Source organism: Ixodes scapularis, unplaced genomic scaffold, assembly GCF_016920785.2.
Source record: "Ixodes scapularis isolate PalLabHiFi unplaced genomic scaffold, ASM1692078v2 PGA_scaffold10__122_contigs__length_95168666, whole genome shotgun sequence".
Lineage (NCBI taxonomy): Eukaryota > Metazoa > Arthropoda > Arachnida > Ixodida > Ixodidae > Ixodes > Ixodes scapularis.
In genome coordinates this window covers 58939943-58963695 of record NW_024609836.1, presented here as the reverse complement: position 1 = coordinate 58963695, position 23753 = coordinate 58939943, and the positions used below count along the sequence as shown (strand labels likewise).

The window sequence follows — 23753 nt, the reverse complement described above, 5'->3', positions numbered from 1 at the left end:
TTCATGGCTCAGTCCGTGGAAGGTTAAATTAGGGGGAGGGGGGGCACTGCAATTTGGGTGCTCGCAGAACCTATGAGACTAGCGCAAGGAACCCAGTTTAAGAACCCCTGTCTTAGATGAAAGGTAGCTGATTGTATTGATTATGTTTTCTTAACACCACACTTTTAGCTAATCAGAAAATTAAGGCAGTGTGAATAAAGAGAAGTTTGTTGAACTGTCAGTATTGTGATGTGGCCTGGGTAGGAAAGGGACCGACCTTGGGGGCGCGCGCTTTGCAGCATGCACTTGCGAGATTGCTGTGGTGAACTCTGGGTAGGAACAGAGAGGGTGGTGATCTCTTGAGCCAACGTGTCTTCTGGGTGTGGTGCTTCCTTCCCTTCCGATCGCGATCAGCTGGAGCTGAAAGAGCAAGAGAGCGCGGGCCTTCAGGAGTACAAGGAACGCAGGAAGGCCATGCGCAGGCTAGACGACCACCTTCGCAATTCGGGCATCTACGAGCCGGTGACTTTTGCACGACGGAAACCGATACCCTCTTTTAGCCCTTTCTAATCGACATCTTTTACCCCTTGTTTAGCTTGGCCATCCCCAACCCCTAATGTGTATGTACCTACCTACGTGTGCTTTGGTCAGCTGTTTGGATGCCGAAGAAATAACCTGTAGTGCATCACATGGAAAGGATAAGGAGAAAAAAACTGCTGTAGGCTTTATGAAGAAGGTTTTATTTATTTAGTTATTTATTAATAGTGCCTGCCCATTTGACCCAAAGCAGGAGTGAGTGGCTAAAATACAATAGGCACATTTTTTACTAAGACTAAATCAGTTAAACATACGTTTTTGTGCAATGGTTTAGACTGAGGGGAATCGTGTCTTCCCTAAAATGCCATTTGGTATGAGTAGAAAATGGGCCGGGAGTCGGGGACAAGGATCAAACTATCTAGGAAGTAATTTCGGCCAAGTTTGCAGTTTTGGCCGAAGACATTTCTTTCGGTTACAAAGTTTTCGAAAACTACATCAGTAGATTATTTTTGTGATTTTAGAAACTGCAAGTATGCTGCTTTATATTAATGAGTAGTGAAATATTTAGACAAATTTTCAGTAAAAAGTAATGGTAGTAAATGTCCCAAAAAATATTATTCATTGTTCCTTTAGCTGTAGTATTCCTGGTTTCTTTACTGTTCCTGACAGAGTCACGTTCTGCATCTGAACGATCCCAGCTGTCCATGATTACTGCACTAATAACTGTTGAATGCGTGCCTTGTCGTATTTTCTAACTGCATGCCTTATTGACAAGCTTAGCGCAATGGTGAGTAAGGCAGTCAGAATTAGTGAAAGTAGGCTGCTGAAGATTAATAACCGGCGTTAGTGCGATGGAATTAAAATGACAAGAAAGGCTTGGGAAAGAAGGGGATGGAAGTTAGATGCATGCAAGTAATGACTAGTTGCCAGCACAGTATGTCAGAATAATTACGATGTATATAGGACAATGTTAGTAGAGCTCCCTTTGAAATCCCATAGAAATCTGGATGGTTAAAGTTAGAAATATCTGTGGAGCTAGGGGCTGGGTAGCAATGAAGTTATTAGTGTTAGTGTGATGTTTTCTGTTTTAACAACTAACCAAGAGCGTCTAGCTTGCACGTACCTGAGGTTATGAAACAGTCCTGTGTCACCGGTTCAAGTTGAGATTTTTTGGCTGGTGTCGAAGAGAACTGGCTGAAGCTTTGTGAACTGAAATGTTTGCGCATTTTTGGGATCTTTGTGCAGGGATACTAAATTATCCGTCGTGTTCGTGCTTGATGGTCAGAGTGTTTGCTTGTGATTTCATTGAATGCCTTGGTCTTTCTGCCTTTGAGAATTGGGACGCTAGCATCTTTAATTGGATGTGCATCGTGTTGTGGTTTCGGGGCCTGTGCTGCAACTCTGGTGCCCTTGAAAGTGCATGTGTCGATTTGGCCGTCGGGATCTTTGGACCTTTTATTTCTCTAACATCATCTCTCATGACAACGTCACCTGTTAGGTTGGGACATAAACTGATTTGAGGCATTGGCCATGAAAGGATGAGAGGGTTTCTGTTAAATTCAAAAGGCCCCTTATTTTATTCTGCTATCTACAGAATTACGAACATTTCCTCTTTGGGGTGAGGGGTAGCATCTTTTCGTTCAAGACCACTGGTTTCACCGTTGTTCTCATTTGCATGGTATTAGAAGGTAGAGGATGGAGTGATTTATAAACTCCTTGAAATTGACTGCCAAAAACTGGACTTAAAAATAATGTTGGTGCTGCTTTTTCTTTTTTTGACGAGGTTTTATTTTTATTATTGTCATTACATCTGCTTCTATGTGGTGTTGTCTGAACGCTGTACTTTGCCAAACGCCCCCACGTGTATCCATACTCAGTTTGACATTTGGCATGCATTGCAGCTGAAGTTACAAGCCTTTGTGCTCTGTGTGTCAGACTACCAGGTGATTTATTGGATATCACTAGGGTGTGTACTTTCCGGTGTTTATTTGTGAGAAAAATCGGCGGATGTTTTTCGGTGTTTATTTATTTTCAAAACACCGGTGTATTTCGGTGGAAGGTCTTACGACGAGGCTAAAATCGGTGAATATCGGTGAAAAAAAAGCGATTGATCACAGAAAGAGAGTTCCAATTTTATTCACATAGTTCATACACTTCTTCTCTAGGAAGCAACTATTTCTAACACTTGGTTATTATAGTAGATGCAAGCATACTTTTATGCTTGCATCTACACGCAAGGAACGTGCTGCCTTCATGGCACCACGTTCCTTGCGGTTCGCAACCCGCAATTATGAAAATGCACGCTCCTGTACGACACGGACGTTGGCAGTGTCTTCCAGGAGCCACAGCAACCTCTGAATACATGGCTTGCACCGACATCACTTGGTCAGACACAATGAGGAAAAGGCACGTGAGAGCCCACCCTCCACTGTGTTAATTTTTCCACAAAAGGGGGCCATGGGAGACACAATAGGGGAAAGGCGTATGAGAGCTTAGCTTCCACTGCGTTCACCAGACGCTTTTGACCCCCAGAAAGGAGGGCGGACGGCACGCCACCTGCAAGCCATGTATAAACACTGGAAGAATGCAGGATCCACGAGATAACACGTTTGACGAACCTGTACGGGGAAAGGGTTTCGCTAGGTCGGAAACTAGCAACGACCGGTGTTTTTCGGTTTTAATCAGGGCGAAAATATCCAACCACCGGTGTTTTTCGGTTTTAACCGATTTTATATTTTCGTCACCGACGGATGTTTATCGGTGTTTTTCGGTTAAAACCGGAAAATGCACACCCTAGATATCACACTGAACTTGTAAATTATATTTTCTAGTTGCGTAGGAGCGATTTCGTAGTGGCTATGTTGCCACCAGAAAATTTCACGAGTACCTGCCGAGGTGGTCTTTTGACTCTTCACATATGAAGAACACATCTAAAACAGAAGTTAGCATATTGGACTGGGAGCCACAGCCAATAGCAAAGCAGGACCCGAGTATTGCTTGCTCGGTGAAGCGTCTGCCATGAGCTTGCAAGTGCCCATTGCGAGCTGCATCACTGTATTTTTTTTTTTTACAGCATTCTCACTACTGTTTTTAAAATTGCCTTTCGAGCTAAGACTTTGTAATCACCGTAGTCTGACTTTTTTACTTCACCATGCCACACTGACTTGCAATCTCCCTAACTGCAGTTTTTCAGCTGGCTTTTCTATTCACTGCTGATGCAGTGAAACTGCACTAAAATGCCCTCCCTGCTTCAGTTGCTATAAATGCAGTGTGTGGAATAGCGTGTAGCTGAGTAACATTTTGTGGGCTACTACAGAGGCTATGTTGTAGTGTTTGATCATTGCTCTCGTGTAGTTTTTATATTCTTTTAGTACAGTTAGTAATTAATCTGATGCGTAGTAGCAGTACAATTCTTGCTGCAACTAGGGCTGTCTGACTGGTATTGCCTGCTATTGACTGTTCCCTTGGCGGACTTAGTACCGGATACTCAGTTGTGCAGTGCTTGTAAATCATCTGTGTCCACATCACTGCATGCATTGTTTGAAAGGTCGCCTAGGCAACGCGACTGTCAGTCCATCTTAGTCAATTGCCTAATGTTGCAGTCTTGCCTCCATTGTGCAGTGTGCATATGCTGTAACACAGTAGGTCCTACGGTATCTTTTTCATTGAAATACCGGTGCATTGGTCCTCGTCACATTACTTCCCCACTCCCCCAACGTCTCCACTAAGAAAATTGTTTGACAGCTTTTCCAGTTAAAGTTCTTTCTCGCATTCACTAAGTTAGATCCAATCACTGGTTTTGCCACCTTATTCGGTGAGCACAAGACCTGGTCGAGTCGTTCGCAATCCGACAAAGGTATACTGGTCATAACTTAGAGTTCCGTGTCAGCAGAAATCTAACTTTCACATACAGTAGGAACGTCCGTAAAGAGTCGCCGCGCATCGAATGCGAGAAACCACTGCACTGAGGGCCAATTCCAATCGTAAAGGCCGGTTCTCGCATACATTGTGGCGCTAAGTCAACACCAGGCACCGATGCAGTGCCGACTCGAACCTAACTTAGCACCGACGCAGCATTGTATCAGTGCTGTTTCACCATTACAGGGCAAAGTCAGCACTGCGCAGTGGTGCATGCGTGAACGGGGCTTAACGCTCTAGCCATCTAACCACGTCGTAGGCTGGCTTCCCGGACATGTCGTTGAGCCTAGTGTCTCGCTTTCTCCTTGCGTGCTGATCGTGGTAACCACTAATCTACGCCGCCGTGGGGACCGTGCATGGCTAATGCGGGCCCCGCCCCCACCCTCTCGCAGTTTGAGCTGAAGGAGATGAGGGCAAGGGAAGAGGAGCAGGAGCGACAGCGGCAGCAGGAGGAAATGGAAAGACTGGCCGCCCTGCAGCCCCCGCCCTCGCACGAGCCGTCTCAAGACAGGTGAGTGGCTGTGCCACTTCGTCCGTTCAGCAACGCGACGCTCGTGGGGGCTAGTACTACGTCCGCTCGGCAGTGCGTCGTCAGCGGGTGGGACTACGCTGTCCACTCGGTAACGAGTCATCTGCGGGTGGCAGCACTCTGTCTGCGCGGTAGCGTGTGATCCACGGTTATAAGTACTGTTTCGTCTGCTTGATGCTGAGTCATCTGTGGGTTGTGGTATTTCGTCTGCTGAGTAAGGAGTCATTCGTGGTCAGTGGTACAACCCCTCTGCTCGGTAGTGCCTGGCGGTAGTCTGCTCCGCACCAAGTCACACTGTGTTTTGTACGACATTCGTCTGTTTTGGAAAGCTTCTACAGATAACAAACAGCCCAGACCGCACCCAGACAAGCAGAAAAAACAAGCACCCGCAGTGCCAAGTTTCAACTAATAAACTATTTCCGAAAAAAAAAAATATAGAAAATGTTTATTTTCACATTTTGTAGAACTCAGAGCACCGAGTTTAGTTGAAAGTCGTTCTGCGTGCACCTATTTCTTCTAAATGTTCAGTGTTTTTTTGTTTTTTTTTTTGTTTTTTTTTACCTTTTTGGAGCTTGGGCTTTGAGCTTGTCTTCTGCACTGGATCCCCTGTGTTGTTGCACGTCCGAGTATATCTGACGAAGCGTAAGCCTCTCTTCTCTTATGGCGCATTCACACTGGAAGCGGATCCGCGTTCGCGAAGCGGTCGCGGATGCGGTTCGCGAGCGACCCCGTTCAGACACACCGAGAGGCGGTTCGCGGTTTCTCGGCGATCACGCGTGATCTTTTGAGACTTGCGTTTGGCAACCCTGTTTTACAATCCAAAATCCACTTTAATTCAATATCCAAAGCCAAAGTTTTGCTATTTTGGCACTCGGAATATTTTTCTCCGGGATGTTCGCGCGCATCACGAGTTCAGGCAGCGAAAAAAGAAGCATGGACCCTCCAAACTCGCCTGTGATTCCCTCGACTTCGTCCACAAGCAAAGCCCAGATAGGTGTTGGCTAGGCGTGCCATGCGCGCCATGCTGACTCAGAACAGGATGCCCCCGACCTTTTCTTCGAAGTCTTTGAAGTGGACCCTTCCCGCATGAATAGCTGACCTTGTTTTCGGGATAGAGGGCCAGTTTTTCCCTCTTGTTGTTCACTCTTATCGTTTTCGAAGTTGTGAGCGGTCGGGTGGACCGTGGTGCGGGGGAATGTGTTCGGTGCTAGCCGGTCGTGGCTTCGTTGGTGGCGGACTCTCCTCTCGTCACTCGCTCGTCGATCGAGTCTACTGTTTGTTCGACATTAAGCTCAAATAAACGCCGTATGGATTACCTCTGCATTGTCTGGTACGTACACTTTATTCCTTGAGTAGGTTCCCTTTATTTATTTTAGTTGTAGTCGCCAGGTCGAGCTAGCGCAGGTACCTTGTCCCCTCCGCGGTAGTGCGTTGGCTACGCAATCAAGCTCACGACGTCTCTATCGGCCTTCGTGGTGGTCATGCACGGTGTCGAAAGCTTTCAATAGTTCACGCGACTATCCTAGTGGGTAGAAAAGCTGACATTTCGGTCGATCAGGGGCGGGTTCTGACGTTCTACAGGCCGAGATTAACAAGGTAGCGAGCTTGGGCTGTGGCACCCGGAATAATCAACAAACTCTTACCCGAACCGAATCACCGGTGCGAAGCCCGTTAAAATCACGAGTCAATTCCTTTCCCGGCGGTTTCATGTGACGGACGTGGACATCAAGTTTCTCCGCTGATTTGTCGAAAGCTAAGACTACCGCGCTAGGACTACAGCGCCTTGGACGCCCCACCAGCGACAGGTGCCATCTTGTTTCGAAAGTCGCTGACATCACGTCAGCGTCGCGTTGTGATTTTCTGCCGCTTTGCGGTTCGTGAAAGCGGTTGGGAGAAATCGGTCCCGAAGCGGTTGGCAAAAACGCGCTCCAACCGCTCGATCCTATCCGCTTTGCGGTTGAGAACGCGCGGATCCGCTTCGCGAACGCGGATCCGCTTCCAGTGTGAACGCGCCATTAGAGATATAACCGCTAAAGTCACGTTCCTCGCAATTGCATTGGCTTTCGCGGAGCCGTGTCAGACCTGTATGTTGAGTTCTGTGCGGTTTTGGTTCTGCAGAGTTGACGCCGAAGCTTCCGCGGAAGCGGTCAGAGAACAACCTGTCCTGAACGGCGAGCAGGAACGTCACGTTGGTGAACAGCACGCAGAGGGTGAGTTTCCTTTCACAAACTTTTCGCGGAGTTACATAGTCTAAATAAAGGCGAACATGGTAATGTCGTTAAAATTGGCAAGAAACGCCTTTATGACACAAAAGTTTCGTCGGTGAAATCTGAGCCCGAAACCGGGTCCGGAGACTGCCAAGAACACCGGTATGGAGTCTTTCCCAAGATGCGCTCGGTACTGTTATGGGTCAGGAACCTAACACACCAGCATTGTGGCCTGCTTCTGAAGCTGAATGTTTTAAGTGGCCTGCCAAGATTGTGGTCTTGCTAGTTTTGATCGTTTGGTTGCTGTAGTCCCAGATGATAATCATACCTGCTGGGTCTGGATTGTGAAACTGGTCCCAGCTGGATCCAGCTGGAAATAAGACTTAACGCAGCTAGATCCAACAAGTTCCAGTTCCATAATCCAGCTAGATCCAACTTAGAGCAGTTTCATAATACGGCTTTAGCCGGACTGATTTTCACCTGGAACGTCTCTGTGCAGTAGTGCCTGTTCAGTTTGCATGGGTGGTTTGTGTCTGTTTTGAATCGTGGCGTTGCCTGGTGTTAGCTGCTAGAATCTTAACACCTGGGGTTGCATGTCGGTCCGGCTTTGTGATCGGAAGGGATTTTCCGGTAATCCGTGTTCTGTTGCCGTCGTCTTGGGAGCGGCGGTTACCGTTCGCCATTCTAATTCGTTAGAAGACTAGCTATAAATTAGTAGACCAAGTACATAGCTCAATTCAGAGAAAGGCAACAGTCTGGGCAGTTCCACCAGAGTTTAGTAGGAATGATTGCAGCGAGTTTGTCTCGACAGTTAAAGAACAAAGTAGCCCCCTTATATTGAGTCTCGCCGAAACTGAGCGTTGCCAGTACTGTATTTTCCGGTTTATAAGTCGTACTGTTGCATAAGTCACACCTCCTTTTATTATTTACCATTTTTATAAAAAAAAAATTGGTATGTAAGCCACACTTTTTCGTAAGTCACACTTCCGCGTACGGTCGGCATGGCTAAACTGCATTGGTAAACCCGCATACTCATATTTATTGTGATTGCAGTATGCTCAAGCTGAAGCCAGTTTTAGTATTGCCAACGATTTGAATGAAAAATATAACCACCACATCAAATTTGTAGTTAAGGCCCATACAACAACAAACCAAAAAAACACATAAATCGCACCGACGGAAAGTTGCGAGAAAAAAATGTGATTTATACACAGGAAAACACTGTAACTTTAGTTAGATCAGCGAGCCGTACGGTTCCGGGGAGGCTAGCAACAAGGTGGGAAACGTGGTGCAGGCTCGGAAAACTCTCGATGTTGCTAACAAAGACGGCGCGCCCGTTCTCTTCTGTGCTCCCTTCCGGGCCCTGCCCCGCATGTCGCATGGTCTGCGTCTGCCTGCTCCGGTCGTTCGTATGCCGGCAAACCCTTAGCGTCAGTCAAAAGACCGCGCGCCAGGACTCCGACGTCTCCGCCACCTCCAGTGCCATCGCCGCCAACGACGCCGCCAGCAACGGAAGGTACTGTCGCTTGCCAGTCTGGCCGTCACTCTTCGACGTGCGTCCGTGTGTCCTCGTGTTCGACTAGGTGTTCTCGAGCGCCGTTCGGTCGTAAGGAATGCGGGCTGGGACAGCTGCTCCAATTGCGCCATTTTGGTACATTTACAAGTGCCTGCGCCTAGAGGCGCTAAGAGCTTGAAAATTGACCGAAATCGGATCATGCTGCACCAAAGGTCACAGTGACACTAGATTTAGCGGAAGGTGAAAGCTCGGTCGACAACATTGGCTATTCCCTTGCCAGGTGGCGCAAGTCGCCGCTCGATTCCTTGGTTTAGCCGTGCTGTCCACTTATCCGTTCGTACGATGGATTCGATGTACACATCCACACATCCTATCGTACTGTTGCATCGTACATGCTGTGATGTGTGATGCAACATGGTATGTAGCATTAATGATCTCGAGTTGTGCCTCTTCATTTTTGATCAAAATTTGTTCCTAAAAAAATAAAATGTCTCTGTGGAATTTCAGGTATTTCTCAGTAAAGTTCTCTTCAATACTTTCCAACGCTTGTAGCACAAACCTACTTTGCTTGAATTGTAACACATGGTACAACTGGCTGAGATTCTTTCTTAAAATGACGTCACTGTTTTCTCCTAAGGCGCTCCAAGAAGAAAAAAATGTCAGCCTTAGTGCTTCGAAATGCAGATCTTTCTGCTTTAAAGTTGCTCCGCAACCAGTTTGGTCTGACCCACCCCTGGAAACGTATAAATGAGCCAATGAACAAAGCGCAAAGGCGGTGTCATTCACGAAACTTGAGTATGATGAAGTGCATTACCTATATACTGTTTTGTCAAAAGTTTTATTGCACTCCATTCATTGGCTCATTTATACAGATTTTTTTACGACCTAATAGCGCTCCAGAACATTCTGTTGTAAACGATGCAAAGTGTGTGTTGCTCGTCTGGCGTAGTTGAGTCCGGTTGAGTCAGAAAGTTGTAGAATTCCACGTGGGCTGCAAAGGTGAGGGCATGTATTTTCTCCTCTACGTCTTGCGGCGAGCGCATCAGAGGCAGTCTAAGCGCTCATTCGTCTTTGTGGTGCGAGGACAGGACACGTTTTTAAACGCCCCCTAAAAACGCACATTTTGTTGCTGCCCGCACGCCTTCCCACGGTGACATACTTGCGTTGCTTTCCCCAAATTTCTCCTGTTCATGCCTTTTTTTTTTTTTAAATTGGTCTTACTTGTAACAGTCAGTTACCTATTCTACGCCGCTTTCGACGCAGGCCCCACGCAGCACTTTTGCTTGCACCCGACTTGCACAAATTCACGACAAAACGATTGGCACATCAGTATTTGCACGCACCCGTCACTGTCTTGTCCTTCTGCTTCGAAGTCAACCAGCCTTTAGGAAGTCACGTGTTCTTGAAGACATGTCGCCGTCGTCTTGTCTTATTTGCCACTGTGCTTTTGAGCTGTAGCTGCCATTGAAACTGCTTCTGCTGCCGGCTTTGGCTGTGCTTGGCCGCCGGTTTACGTTTTTGTTTCTGCAACAGACCATGTGTGTGCACTAAAAGCAAAGGAGCCTATTTTGGTGTCTTGGTTTTGGGGTGAGGATCTGCGAGGCATGAGCCTTCTTTGCGATTGTTTCCATTCGGCGTCTGCGACTAACCTCTTAACCTGCGTCGCTTCTTAATGCATGTTCTACTAGCCTGCGACATTACTAACGCGCTCGAGCGTGTAGTTAATTTTAGAGGTGGAGGCTATGCGGTGTTCCTGCATCATCACACCTGTCGGGAAGCAAGTTGGGTTGAATGTGGGTTGCAACAGTTTCGAGGGTAATTGGTCACGAACGCAGCTTGTGCCCCGACGCATCGAGGTCAGCAACGCGACACGGATCACAGGGCTTTGGTGGTGGTAAATGTTGGAGTGGTGGTAGCATTTGCTTTTTGTATGCAGTCTGCAACACATAAGAAATTTATAAGAATTCACATATGACATAAGGGATGTCATTAGAATCGACATAACCTATCGGGGATTTAAAGAGTTTGCCTGCGGTGTGGTAGAGGTGTAGTTTGTGGTAATATGTGGTTGGAAGGGAAATGCTTACCTTACAAAATATACATATATTTACACTCTTATAAAAGTAACCTGTGCTTTTCAGGGCACATGTTATGTTATCTTTGTTGTGAAGCATCAATGCTCATCTATATTAGGTTCCCCGGGCATAGGTTGGTGATTTGGGATTTCTTTTTTACCAGATCAATACAGTCATATGTAGAAATGATCATCTATTGTTAAGGGTGAGGCAAAGCATTGAGTGTGCTTTATGGGAAGACTTTTTTTTTAGCACTTTTCACATTTTAAGCACCACCAAGATATTTTTTTCTAGCAGTTCTGCAAGGGCTATGTAATCTGAGCCAATCATGGCAATATAAAAGTTTGTTTGATGTAAAGATAGTTTTGTTTCAGGACTACAGTCGATCAGACACCTAATACGTGACGAAACTCGAACGAGGCAACACAAACCCTTAAACTGCAACAAACCGAAAATCCTCGTTTGATGCACTTTAGGCCATAACCACCGTATCTCGGGGGTCCGTTGCTCATCTCGTAGCCAGCAGGCAGCAGGTTCTGTTTCTTGGCGCCATGTGCACGGTGCAGGCAGGCGTGCCGTGTGCCCTCTCGGCGTGTGCGCACGTGCGCACGTTCTTTCCCTTGGCTAACCGCACGTTGTCGTTTTGCCAGTGAGTGGGAGCCGCTCTCCCGCACCGCACGCGACCCCTTCAGCGGCGACGGCGTCTCGTTCCGCTCCAAGCAGTAAGTCGTGGCCAGCATTTTCGGGGCTGGTGGCTTGCTTGGGCTGTCGACATCATTCCTTTTATCTTTTTCATCTTCACATTTTTTTTTTAAAGTTTGTTTACACTTTTGTGCAGATGACCTGCATCCACTTACCAGTCCCTTTGAGGGTGACGAATGTGTGTTCATCCACCGATGTAACATCAGGTGCTGAAGCCTAGACTGCTTTTGAATACCTTTATCACAAAGTTAATTTACAAAAAAAAAAAAAAAATGTTCTTGCTGCAAAAATATTTTTTTAGATCTTAAGCTGGAAGCAATACTGACATTACAAGCCCTCCACAGTATTTTTCGCAGCAGAGCATTTACAAGTTTCTATGTAATGCTTATTAGGCGTTCAAGCTACTGACATGGTAAAGGTACTGATGTTATCGTAATGATGTTTTGGTTGGTAAATTGTGGACAGTTCCCACTGCTCTAATGTATATTTTAACTCCTTGACGTATAGCCTGTTACACCCTTGGCAATCAGTATCACTAGTGCTTTGCACCTTGCAGCAAATATTACTGGAACTAGTTCCAATTCCAAGAAGCAGCACCTTTAACAAGCAAATTAAGCAACTGTCACTAGAGAGTTTTCGTCCCCTTTTTGTGCCCGGTAATTGCACTTGTACACTGCGTGACATGGTAGGGCCGAATGCGGCATTGTCTCTTATGTCGCAAGTTGCTCATACAAGTTGAGACATCAAACATTACCATCCAAGTTGGTGCTGCACGAGAGCATGTTCCAACACGCCAGTTGTTGTGATGGCAGCCTTTTAGTCACGTATAAAAAAAGCGGCTATCACATGCCCGAGCCTGCTGTGTCATGTTTCGTACGTGCACTATTCCCAAAAGAACTTCTTAAATAATTGCTAGCTTTTGTACCAAGCTTCATATTAACACAACTGTTCAAAGATTGTGCCTCATTCTGAGAAACTTGCTAGAGTTGTATCTGTAGCGGCTATTGTGAGAGATATGACTTTACATTAACATTTATTTTAGATTTTTATGTTTTGCGACGGCTCACAAATTTATTGCGCCACCTAGTGCTGTTGAGGTAGAGTGCGGTCATCTGCGCAAAAGTCTGAACACTGCAGGTGAAGGGGCTTGTGTGCCTGTCGCTTTGCCGCAGCCGAAAGCTTTGGCAAGCGCAGCGAGGCTGAGACTGCTCTGCGAGGAATTTATTTCTGGGCTTCATTGCAATGGGAAATTTTGAGCAGCTTTTATTTCGTTTTAACATTTTTTCCCTGGTTTACTGCGGTCCTTGCTGAAACATCGGTTGAACCTGTCAGTGGTTATTTGTGGTGCTTTTGACGGTAATGGTGCTAGTGTAACCTTTAAAGCTTGTCTTTAAAAGGGATGGTTGGTTTTGTCTGGGGCTTTTTTTTTTGTGGTGTTTCTTACGAAGATTGGGTATTTTTCATTTTCTTTAATTTACGGCGTCTAACTGAGCACAAGGTGGTTGTCGCCGTAAGTCGGGACACGTGGAACTTCTTTCGTGCTTGATCTCTCTCTCCTTTTATTTCTCTCTAAATCTTTTGTGGGAGTTCTCTCCTACCTGTGTCTGCTGGTATCAACGACCTGAACTTTGATTTTGCTTGCAGTATGGTCTTGGACTCTGTTTTTATTGGTTTTTTTTTTGCATGCCTTTCTGGATTTTGGATATTTGGTGGTGCCTGTGACTGTTTGATGACACTTTTCGGTTGCCTTGGCACAGTTTTGAATAGCCTGCGTTGAAAGAACAGCATGTGTCGCGCCACTAACTCTCACATTTAGTGTAGTCTTTTGATTTTAGAGTTGAGTTGTAGTCAAGTCGCCTTCCAGGCTCGCTCCCCACCGGCTTTACAATTGGCGCTGTCAATGAAGCTTTATTTCTTCGTCGTTGTCGAAGGCATTCGGTGTCCTTTGAATGGTTTTACCGATTGGTGGTGTCTCGAAGACTGGTGGCATCTTAAGACCATTAAAGAACCATCCTCCCTCCGTAGAAAATGTATTAAATGAAAGGGCACAACATTTGTTGCAAGTGGCAATCATAAAAGCTCCCCTTCTGCAACTGTTGGTAAGCTTGCCATCACGTGACTAAAACAAGTGAAGCTTGGCTGGCAAGTCTCTAAAATGCTTACAGACTTCAATAAAGAAACTTCGACAGGAACCTTTCGGTGAACCTCAGTATGTCAAAAGCCATTTCGCTAAAACAATTGATTTCTTTTGTTTTAAACGACATCCTGCCACTTTAATGCTTGTTTTACAAAATAAAGCTCTAAGTTCAAAGCTTGGGAAAGTGAGGCATCTAAGGTTAAAAGTGAAACGTGCCGCATTGTAAAGCCGGGGGCGGGAAAAAACATGGGAGCTCGACGAGGTTCATTTTGTTTCCGTCTTTTTCTCTTCTTTTTTTTTTTTTTGTTTTGTCTGCCGTTTTTTCTTCTTGCGTGTAGTGTCTGTGCCTTTTCCCCTGGCTAACGAAGCAGCATGCCCTCTCTCCCTCGACCCCGTGTTCTGTTGCTGCCTGCATGCGAAGCTCCGACGCCTCCCAAGGACAAGAAAAAGCGCTCTCGCTCAAAGTCGCCCTTTGGGAGCTGGCGCAGGAAGAAGTCGCCACTGGATGACTCTGACGAGGCCGCCTTCTCAGGTAGACACGCACCTAATGCGGGAGTTTGTTGGCATAATGTCGGCGTTTGTTGGCCAAATGTGGGCATTTGTTGTCCCTATGTGGACATTCGTCGGCATAGCACCGGGTTGTTGACCCGATGCTGGCACTCAATGGCCGAACGTCGACATTCATTGACCCGGTGCCATGGTCTGTCGGTTTATTGCCAGCATTCGTTGGCATAACACGGGCACCTGTCGACACAATACCGGCGATCGTCGGCATAGCGCCGGCATTAGTTGGCGTAATTCTGACATTCGTTGGTGTAATGCCGATGCTCATTGACCTATTCTCGACGTTCTTTGGTCTAGTCCAGCATTCGTTGGGTGCCTTATTTGAGAGTCTAACCAGGCCGGCAGTCAGATCTGGGTGTTGTGAGGTGGGGAGTCAGCGTTCACTTTATATTGCATTTTATATGTCCGCTACAATGGGGGAAAGGGTTTTTCTATGTCTATGTGTATCGTATGGTAGATATGATATTTTTTTATGTCGGTATGACACCTGTCTGCATCGAAGTTGGCTGCATGGGACTTGAACCAGGTGTATCTTTGAGGTGCGTCGGGTATGACAACATTGTGAGTTGTTACTGCTTCCTGGGGAGAGTTTGGGGCAAAAGGGTGTAGGGAGCATTTGCAGCTAGGAACGATGCGAGGGGTTAAGAAAAATTAATACTGCACGTTTTGACACTGGGGAAGAAGCTCGGGACCACCTGGTAGCGCTGTAGGCGTTTTTAAGTTCTGTACGCTAATCAAGCCCCCAAATCTACGTTGACGGAAAGAGGCATAGCCAAGGACTTTGGGGGGTGGAAAGTCTTTTCCAAAAGAACTCGGTATCAGTCATGTTTGAAAAAACGGTAGATGTCTAGGGGGTTTTCGATGAATTAGTAATTTGTGTTTAAACTTTTTTTAAATGAGTAATAGAAGGTGTCAGTCCACAAGACTTGTTCAAAACACCAATTATTTTTTTAGGGCAAGGAAAAAAAGGATGCACATGTAATTTTATTCATTGTTACATTTAATAGGTATGAAATGCTAGCAGTAAAATTAATCTACTCTGTATACTTAGGGCGATAGATGTTTTGGATTCAACTTGTCAAGTTGAGGTTTTGAGAGGAAAACTGACTTTGTGAAGTTGCTCATAAGAGAGGATGGACTTACTGGCTGTCTGACTGCCAACAAATGCCTGAATGACATATACTCTCAGTAGTTCTGCAGAATTTCGGGGTGTGCCTGTGCTTGAACCTTACCTGTAGAACACCTGGCATGATGATAGTTCTGCTTTATTTTTTGTTATTTGAGCATGGATTGTTTTACATACCCGTCATTTTTTTTCCTTGTTGCACATTGTTTATGCGAAGGAGTGGCATTGCATTGTGACTTTTGTAGCTGTTGCCATCCAGGAGAGTTGGAAGAGACTGAATTAAAGCGGTTATACCACAAGAAGGAGGCACATACTAATCGTTTGACGAAGCAGTAATTCCCGTGGAATCGCACGTGGTAGTACCACACAATTTTGGAGACGAGTCACGGTTGCTAATTTGCGTGAGAAGGGAAGTGCAGGAGGGAAGTTGCCTTACGTCGGCAGAAGCCAATTCTGATGCTGTTTCAGCTTATATTTTTGGAAGATGGCAGGGCGGCAAGCCCAAATATACACGCAGTGCAAGCCTTTGGTAGGATAATCAGTTGCAGCTCAAATAAACGGGGATTGGACTGGCCGTGCTTTTCATTCCGAAACTGTCAGCGGTGATAGGCACTACGTAACTGGCTCCCTGTCTCGTTTCCAGCCCTTGTAGAGCGCAGCTCTTAGGCGCCCAATTCCAGCTTGAGCGGCGCCGTAACCGCACTTTGCATTATGGGACATTTTCCAGAATGATGTCACAAAGGTCACGACCTTCAGTGTGAAGGTCACGACCTTCATGTGACCTTCACTCGTGAAGCTTCGCGAGGCCTTCACGAGTGACGTCTCGAGGGAGGAGGGAGGGGTGGGAGGAGGAGAGGGTACAGAGGAGGAGAGGCATACCCTCCTCTCCGTATCCTCTCCTCCTCCTCCTCAAGAGCTGCGCTCTAATTCAACATTACAAAGAGTTGTAAACACTTTTTTTTTTTTTGTTAAGTGACAGAATTGGCCGCATCGATTGGGTTTCAACTTGGTAACGTTTTTTGTACTAGAGACGAGAGGCTCGCAGCAGTTAGCCGTGATTACAACGGTACACCTTTGGTCCTCCTGGAGTCTCGGCGTCACAGTAATGTTGCGGTTTCCCGTTGCTCGGTGCAGAGAAGCTCAGCGCTCCGACTGATGAAGATGGCCAATTCGAGGGGCTGTTGCTGAGGAAGCACGAGTGGGAGTCGACCACCAAGAAGGCCTCTAACCGGTCAGTTCTTTCTCAGAGGGCCTTGATCAATACTATGCATCAGGGGCAGCTCCAACTTGACCCCAATGTGATGGTTGGGGATAGAAGTGCATGTTTCATATTGCACACGGTTGCCGGTTCAAAAGTCAGAAGTTGCCTTTAAGCATTTGTAATGAAAGAAATATCTCCCTTATTTGGCCACAAAAGCTCTCAGATGAAATCAGTCCAGCTAGAGCCTGGTTATGGAACTGTTCCCAGCTTGGACTGAGACTAACTACCAGCTGGATCTAGTTGAGATCAGCTTCATAATTCAGCTCTACGCTGGGGGGGGGGGGGGGGGGGGGGGGGGGGGGGCGGGGGCGGGGCGGGGGGGCGGGGGGGGCAATTTGGCTATTTCATTTAAAACTTAAAAATTATTCCAACTTTTAAAATGAATGATAGAGTGCTAGCTGGAGCGTTGTGTTCACAATGAAGCAATGTTTCTCTTTAATCTGTCGACTCATTCGTGCACCACCGTTTTGCCGATACGGACAGGTTTCGTGCCGCTGTTTAGTCATTGGCATTGACGGCGATTACAGGTCATGGGAGAAGGTCTACGTGGTGATCCGGGGAGCCGTGCTTGCTGCCTACAAGGACCAAAAGCATTATAAACAGGTGCGGACGGCGTGCCACTCTTTCAGCAGAATATGGTCGTCTTTGGGTGATGCAACGTGTAATCGAACCTCGTCTTTAAAAAATTTGGGTCACATCTAGTGCGTCTTTACAGTGTGAGAAAGACAACGAGCTTATTGCCTTCAATTTTCCAGGGTTGTCAGCTCTTTTGCCAATTTCATGGACATCACCTTTAGTAGTCAAAGAGAGAAATGGTGGTATTGACCGAAAAACAGCATGAATCCATTGCTCATGCTACTTTCTTTTCTAAACTTTTCACTTTTTACGAGGAATGAAGTATTACGATGTAAAAATACATTTTAACCGTGCAGTTTACTGGTGGCCTTTGGTCACCGTAACTAAACTCGTTTCCCGAAGCAGTCGTGCACATCCCAGTCTTGGCAACTCGCTGTAACTCTTTCGAAAGACGGTGCTCGCTGGAAAGGTTTTGAAGTCGTCTTTTGTAGGTTGATGATTGGTGGTAACTGGCGAGAGTGCAAGCGGCGTGGCGTGTAGGCGTCTCGAGCGACGGGTGCCTCTGGTAACTTTCGGTGACTGGGGTGCCCTCCGCCGACGCAGGAGCCCGAGAGTCACTACCGCAACGAACCTCCCATCGACCTGAGGACCGCCACTGCCGAGGTCGCCGCCGACTACACCAAAAAGAAGCACGTGTTCCGGTTGAAGTGAGTGCCAGCTTTTTTTCCTAATTGTTGCTTTGTGTGACTGGAGTTCCGAGGGTGACCAGGCTCTCAGGTCAGCTCTTTGCAGTGTTTGCAATGTTTTCGTACAGAAATGTGTGACGTGCCGGCGATGCCTCCACGATTGCTACTAAAAGAAGCAAAATTGTTGTTGAAACTTTTGACGGCAAGATTGGCGTCACAGGTTCGTGCTGTAGACGAGAGATTTGGCCGGTGCAGCACAACTGCTAGTTTTGGGTGTTCAATGTGCATCATGCTATTTGTGCGAACAAACACAATTTTTTTTTTCTTCTTTTTTTATGTAAGGTGTTGTAAATGTTTTTTTTCTTAATAGCTGGGAAAACGATCTTCGGGGGGGGGGGGGGGGGGGGGAGGAGAGCTTGTGGGAAGTGGCTGTGGGTTGATTTTGCACGTCTGTTGCATCCCGAAAGCATCGAACTCCCACCTTTGTTTCCTGTCCAATTACTGTGCTGTATAAGAGACACAAAGACTGTAGTCCACCCGCTGGAAATTGTGTTAGCTGGGTTCGTATGATCCGCAGGACTGTACAAGCACTGGGCTTTTAATAATGAGTTTCTTACAACGAATTAAAGGTTTGGCTCGCACGGCGAAGAATAACTCATGCGCTTCTTTTCTCTCTGGTGGTGTTGGCCACATTTTATGACATCAAAAATGGAACTCTTGATAATCGTGTCCATTTTCTTTCTCTTATTACAGACTTTCCAACGGAGGAGAATTTCTTTTCCAAGGAAGGGACGACGTAAGTTTGATCCCTGGTCTTGGCATTGTAGCATCGTTGTGGCAAAAGGTGCCGCAGAAATGCACCCTCTATGGTCCAGTGCAGTGACGTGGAAAATGCTGTTTCGATAGTTTCGTTTTATAGTATTGGTTCTCTATCTGGAATCCTGGGAACATTACAGTTCCCCAGAGTACCCCCGGGGGGGGGGGGGGGGGGTTCTCTCCAAACTCTTTTGACTGCCCCTGCCCCTAAGTGAAGCATTTTTCCTACGTTAGCGGGTTTGAGCCATTCATTGATGCATAGCTATGTGCCAAACATGTATGGGCATTGCTGCTTACCAGGGCTGTACGTATCTGCACCGCTTTATTGCGTCAATGCCCAGCCTGGGAGTTGGATCCAAAATTAGAGACCCAGATTGATACAGCAATTGCAGCTTGCGTCACGTGAGTCCCTCTGGTGGAGGATGTTCCTGTGGCCTCGACTAGAGTCGCTAGATATGCCACGCTTAGAGCATTCACACTCTATTCTTCGACTGTCTTGTGGGAGCTGCCATTTTGGTGCCTAGCGCAGAGCGGGCACAACTGCTGACGGTTACAGCGCAGAAATGCAACTTCCCAAACTTAAGATACGGTGTTGGGACGATCAAAAGACGTCATTCTTGGAGGGGAAGAAAGCGTTTTCCGCACATTCAGATCAAGTTTCGGATAACTGCAGTTGGTGATTTGAAGCGACATAATGGCCAAACTGGTACTACCCCGAAACGTGCCTTGTTCAGTAAATCTAGCCTCTACGTGCGACTTTTACTTTCAACCGTTTTCCGATCAGACGAGCACTATAGCGGTGTCTGTTCAATTCGTGTACGATACATGAAATAAATTATTGTTTGATTGATTGGTCGGTCGGTTGCGTGCACAGGAGGAGATGGGCCAGTGGCTGCAGAAGGTGCAGGCAGCCATTGGCGAGGCGGAAGGGTCGGCGGGGCCCTCGAGAGCGCAGACACTGCCAGCCGAGCGCAAGGACGAGCCCAAGAAGCGCAGCTTCTTCACCCTCAAGAAGAAGTGAGTGCCCTCCTCATCTCGCGGCAGCTCTCGGCGACGCACTTAGCACTGCCCGTTCCTGGCCGACCACCGCGGGAGCTATACGCTTACCGGTCTAATGAACCGTCTCGAGGGACCAGATGAAGAAGGAGACGGTGCTGTTTTTGTTCATACGGTTCCTTATCCTTTGCACAGATTTAATTCTCAAATATGTCGTACCAACTAGCCCAAGCCTCAACTTTAGCCTCTCTCTATGGGTGGGTATAGGAAAAGGTATGGCAATGTGGAAAAAAGCCGACAGTGCTTCCGTCGCACTGTCGGCTTGGAGGCTAACGGGGATGGCTTTTTGTGTTTTCGGTGCGTGTCGACGAACCCCGAAAAGTAACCGCCATGCCGGTTTTCTAGGAATTGTGGAAGACCTGCTCCGAGCAAATTGTTACAGAACGCCAGTGTCGACTTTGGGCCAACTGTGTCGGATGGCCTGTTTAAAGCCGATTAATGCTGCAAATAGGCCGTCAAGGTCATTCTATGTATACTGTGGGAAAATGGAGCTTTTGAAGAGTTTGTTTTGCCATTGATTCCGGCGTAAGCATGGGGATTTTTATTGTTTAGAAAGTTTATATAACATCTGCTCACGCCGTGCGCTTTGTTTGCATGCCACCCTAAACGTGACTTTGTCCTCTTCTACTTTGCAGTTGAAGTGGAGCGAGGGGAAGACAATAAAATGTAAGAAAAATTTCTGGGCTGCTACCGAGACAAGAAGAAGAAAAACTTTTTCCGTTCTTTTCCTCTTGGCGTTTTCTCCCTTACCACACATTTGTTCTCCGCCGTCTTCTGCCAAGCCTCGTTGGAACGAGCATCGCTGCCACTGCTGCTGCCGTCGCGGTGTTTCATCCCCGTCTCTTCTCCCCCTCGTCCGGGGAAACAGAATAACACTAAAAATCGACCCCCCCTACCTTTCCCCGATCTCCCCCCGACATTTGCCGACATCTACCCGGCGTCGCCCCGCCCGACGTCCTTGCATCGCCGCAAACGTGCAAGACGCGCGAGCCAAGCAACCAACCACCGCATCAGCACATTGACATCGTTGTTGTTTCTTCACACCGCACTGTCCGGGAAAAAAAAAACAAAGATTTTTTTCCTCTTCCGGTGTTGACGCTTGCGAGACAGAATGTCCGTAGTGTTGTTTCGAGAATCCGTTCCTTAAAAAGAAAAAAAAAAAAAAAGTTTTGAGCATTCCTTTTTTAACCATGCAGCTAAAGGAATGGTTTGGGCGGCGTTTTATCGGAGTTTCGTCTTAGTTTTAAAGCGTTTCATAGTGTTCTTCCCACCGGGCGCGAGCGGCGTTTTACGTGTCTTATCAGAATTTTCCTTTTTTTATTTTATGTACCTGGTTCAGCAGTATCTGGGGCTTCTTTTTGTTTCCTGTCTCAAAAGTAGATCATGTTTTTTTAAAACAAAAAAGAGAACGCGAAAGTGACGACAGATTTTTGCCGGCCAAGCGCCGGCTCTGTGTATGTTTGTTTGTGTTTAGCCTTCTTCACTTTGTTCGGTAGACCAGTTCTTTTTTGTTTGTTTTTTTCGTGCGCGTTTAATTGTTGGGTTTTCTCGTTCGTCTCGCTACTACTGCCTTTTTGGTTTCTTGCAATCTATTGTGAAATATATATATATAGCTTCTTCAGAGGATTAAGGAGACAAAAAAAAAAAAAAGCTTTCTTTAGCTTGCCTCTTTGTCGGTCATCAGTAACATAGCTCGTCGTTGCAAGCATACTCTTAGAGGTGCAGGTTTCCACCGTTTCGAGTAAACCGAACCACCCTGTAAAGCTTGAGTGACCACCGAGGCAGAAGCAGCAAAAACAAAAAAAAAGTGTGCGCTGTCGTTGTTGTGCTTTGTCAACGAGACGAGAAAGACTCGAAAGCAAGTTAGGGATCGCTTCAAAGACGCGTTATACCAATGTTCTTTTTGGGTTTTTTTTTTCTTGAACCATCTTTGCGTTATTGTCTTGTGTCGTCCTAACTGTAGCGGAAGATGACAGAGGCAAGTAATAAAGAATTGACGCCTTAGCGGCAGCTATGCTCTCTGTCGTTGTTTTTTTTCTCCGTTTGCGCTGTGGGGCCGAGCTCAAAGATTGCTGGCTCCGCTTGCAATACAAGTGCGGACGAAGTTTGCGCGACAGCAAAGTGTGGTACTGTTTAAAGGGGGGATGCAACAATTTTCTTTTTTTACTTTCAGTAAATTCTGCTTAGAATGATTCCTCAATATTGCTGACATTACAATTGCCGATAGAAAAAAAATGTCTACTTTTCCTCTTGAAATTGTATGGCGACAAAGAAGCTTCCTGGTCGGTGGGACCCTCTAGTGCCAGTAGGCTTGTGTAAAGTGAGAAACATTCTTATCTTTTATTGTTGCACTTGTTCCTCTCCAATATTGTTGCTTTAAAGCGGTACTGTAACACAATTTTAGCACCTATTGTCAAAACCAAAACATAACGAACAAACCGATTACCAGATTACACCTGGTAGATGTTTTCGAATGTCGTCGCGTCTCCCTTTTAAAAGCAGTGCCGCTCCGCGGGAGTATGGCGGGAAACTGAGCGGGTCCTGTCAAACCTGGCCAAACTGGATTTCTCTTCTCTCCCGCACCCCTCCTAAAAGGAAAGGAAAACTCGAAGCGGAGGCTAATCACTTTACCACTTCCGCTAGCATTGCCGACCCAGTCGTTGGCCATCTTGAATGGCCAGGTTTCAACGCATTCATTACCAAGTGGCGAAGCTCACACTCTCTCATGGCTGCTCTTCGAGCACTCGCCGGAATCGGCCATTTGGAACAAATACTATAGTCGTCCATTCAAAATACGAACGTGAGATTGTCATCATGTTTAACTTGTTTCTAAGTGTGAGAGGTATATTTGAATTTTCATTTCAGTGTGAAAATAGTTCTAGTGTAGTGTCTTTGCACCATAATCTGATATTTTGTCTGAAAAGAACATTTTGTTTGGGAGGTGGTGTCTCTATAAGAACAAAATAGGGACATTTAGTGAAACTGTCGAAAAAGTTTAGATCCACGTCCGATGGCAGTGCAAGTGAGGTGCTTTTCCTAAACAGTCGCTTTACACCGTTGCCTGGTGACGAAGGTAAACTTTCAACTTGGTCAACTGTTGCTTTTTGTCGGAATGCCTGCTTGTTGAAAAGTGAAGTATCTGCACATGCTGCATATGAAAGCAGTACTACTGCCATAATGTTGCCTCAGGAACATGAGTTCATAGATTTGTAGAAGTATATGCCAAAATGAATGCAATGCATACATTGTGTCCGCTAGCTCTTGCTGCCTCAGAAAAGGTAAGAAATCTTAAGGTCGCAGCATAGTAGCTCTATGCATCAAAGGGCACATGCAGGTATATATGAGTGCTCAGTATTAAATTATTATTAATAGGAATTTGTGCCAACATTGTGCTAGAAGTCTATTAACTTTCTCAATACTGAAACATAATAGATTGGGCACTAATGTCCCGGCAACCTGCACATACATTTTTTTTTTCTCGTATTCAAGTTGTAGAAGTAAAGGGATTTATAAATCTCGGTTCAATCTCCCTCTATGCAGGTACTGGACTCTTCAAGAGAACTCAAGACAAAACATATTTAGTTAAACAATTTGGCAGTAGATAAATGGAACTTTGCAATTTAACTTCTTCAAGCTATGTAGGAGTTTAGTTTAAGAAAACATTCTTCTTGCCCAGGGGCAAAATACTATTGTGCATAATTGAGTGATGGCCAAACTTCAATACTAACATTGTTTCAGTGGTACACTATTGGTTTACCCAATTTCATACCTAAAATTACCATTCATGTATGTTTAGGCTATGTTTCTCCAAGTCAACATGTGCTTAGAAAGAAGCAGCTGCATGGCATTGCATGACGACTGGTGCCTTTATGTACACCTAAATGGCCAATTGAGTATTTGGTGAAATTAAAACCTAAATGGCCAATTGAGTGTTTGGCGAAATTAAACCATCTGTTGTGATATGAGGAAAAGCAAAGGCATTGCATTTCAGTTGAATAGGCCATCTCCTAAATTTTTACATAGTATTTGCAGTCAAAAGAATGAGACTGAAAGGGCACCCAAAGATGA

General features: G+C 46.1%; 1 protein-coding gene across 7 annotated transcripts in view; it reads left to right on the top strand.

The window, feature by feature from the left end:
* Positions 1–21699, top strand: part of LOC8036186 (spectrin beta chain) — a 120349-nt gene extending 98650 nt beyond the window's left edge. Inside the window, exons 34-44 of one of the 7 annotated variants that reach the window (XM_029975330.4) lie at positions 4827–4945; positions 7082–7173; positions 8600–8686; positions 11412–11483; positions 14022–14132; positions 16425–16521; positions 17079–17154; positions 17731–17834; positions 18567–18609; positions 19504–19646; positions 20321–21699. In XM_029975330.4, the coding sequence (XP_029831190.2) occupies positions 4827–4945; positions 7082–7173; positions 8600–8686; positions 11412–11483; positions 14022–14132; positions 16425–16521; positions 17079–17154; positions 17731–17834; positions 18567–18609; positions 19504–19646; positions 20321–20324 (948 nt within the window). In that variant the 3' untranslated portion in view covers positions 20325–21699. The remainder of the gene's footprint in view (positions 1–4826; positions 4946–7081; positions 7174–8599; positions 8687–11411; positions 11484–14021; positions 14133–16424; positions 16522–17078; positions 17155–17730; positions 17835–18566; positions 18610–19503; positions 19647–20320) is intronic. The other 6 variants (XM_029975332.4, XM_029975331.3, XM_029975334.4 and 3 more) reach the window with 6 other exon arrangements.
* Positions 21700–23753: the final 2054 nt, after the last annotated feature.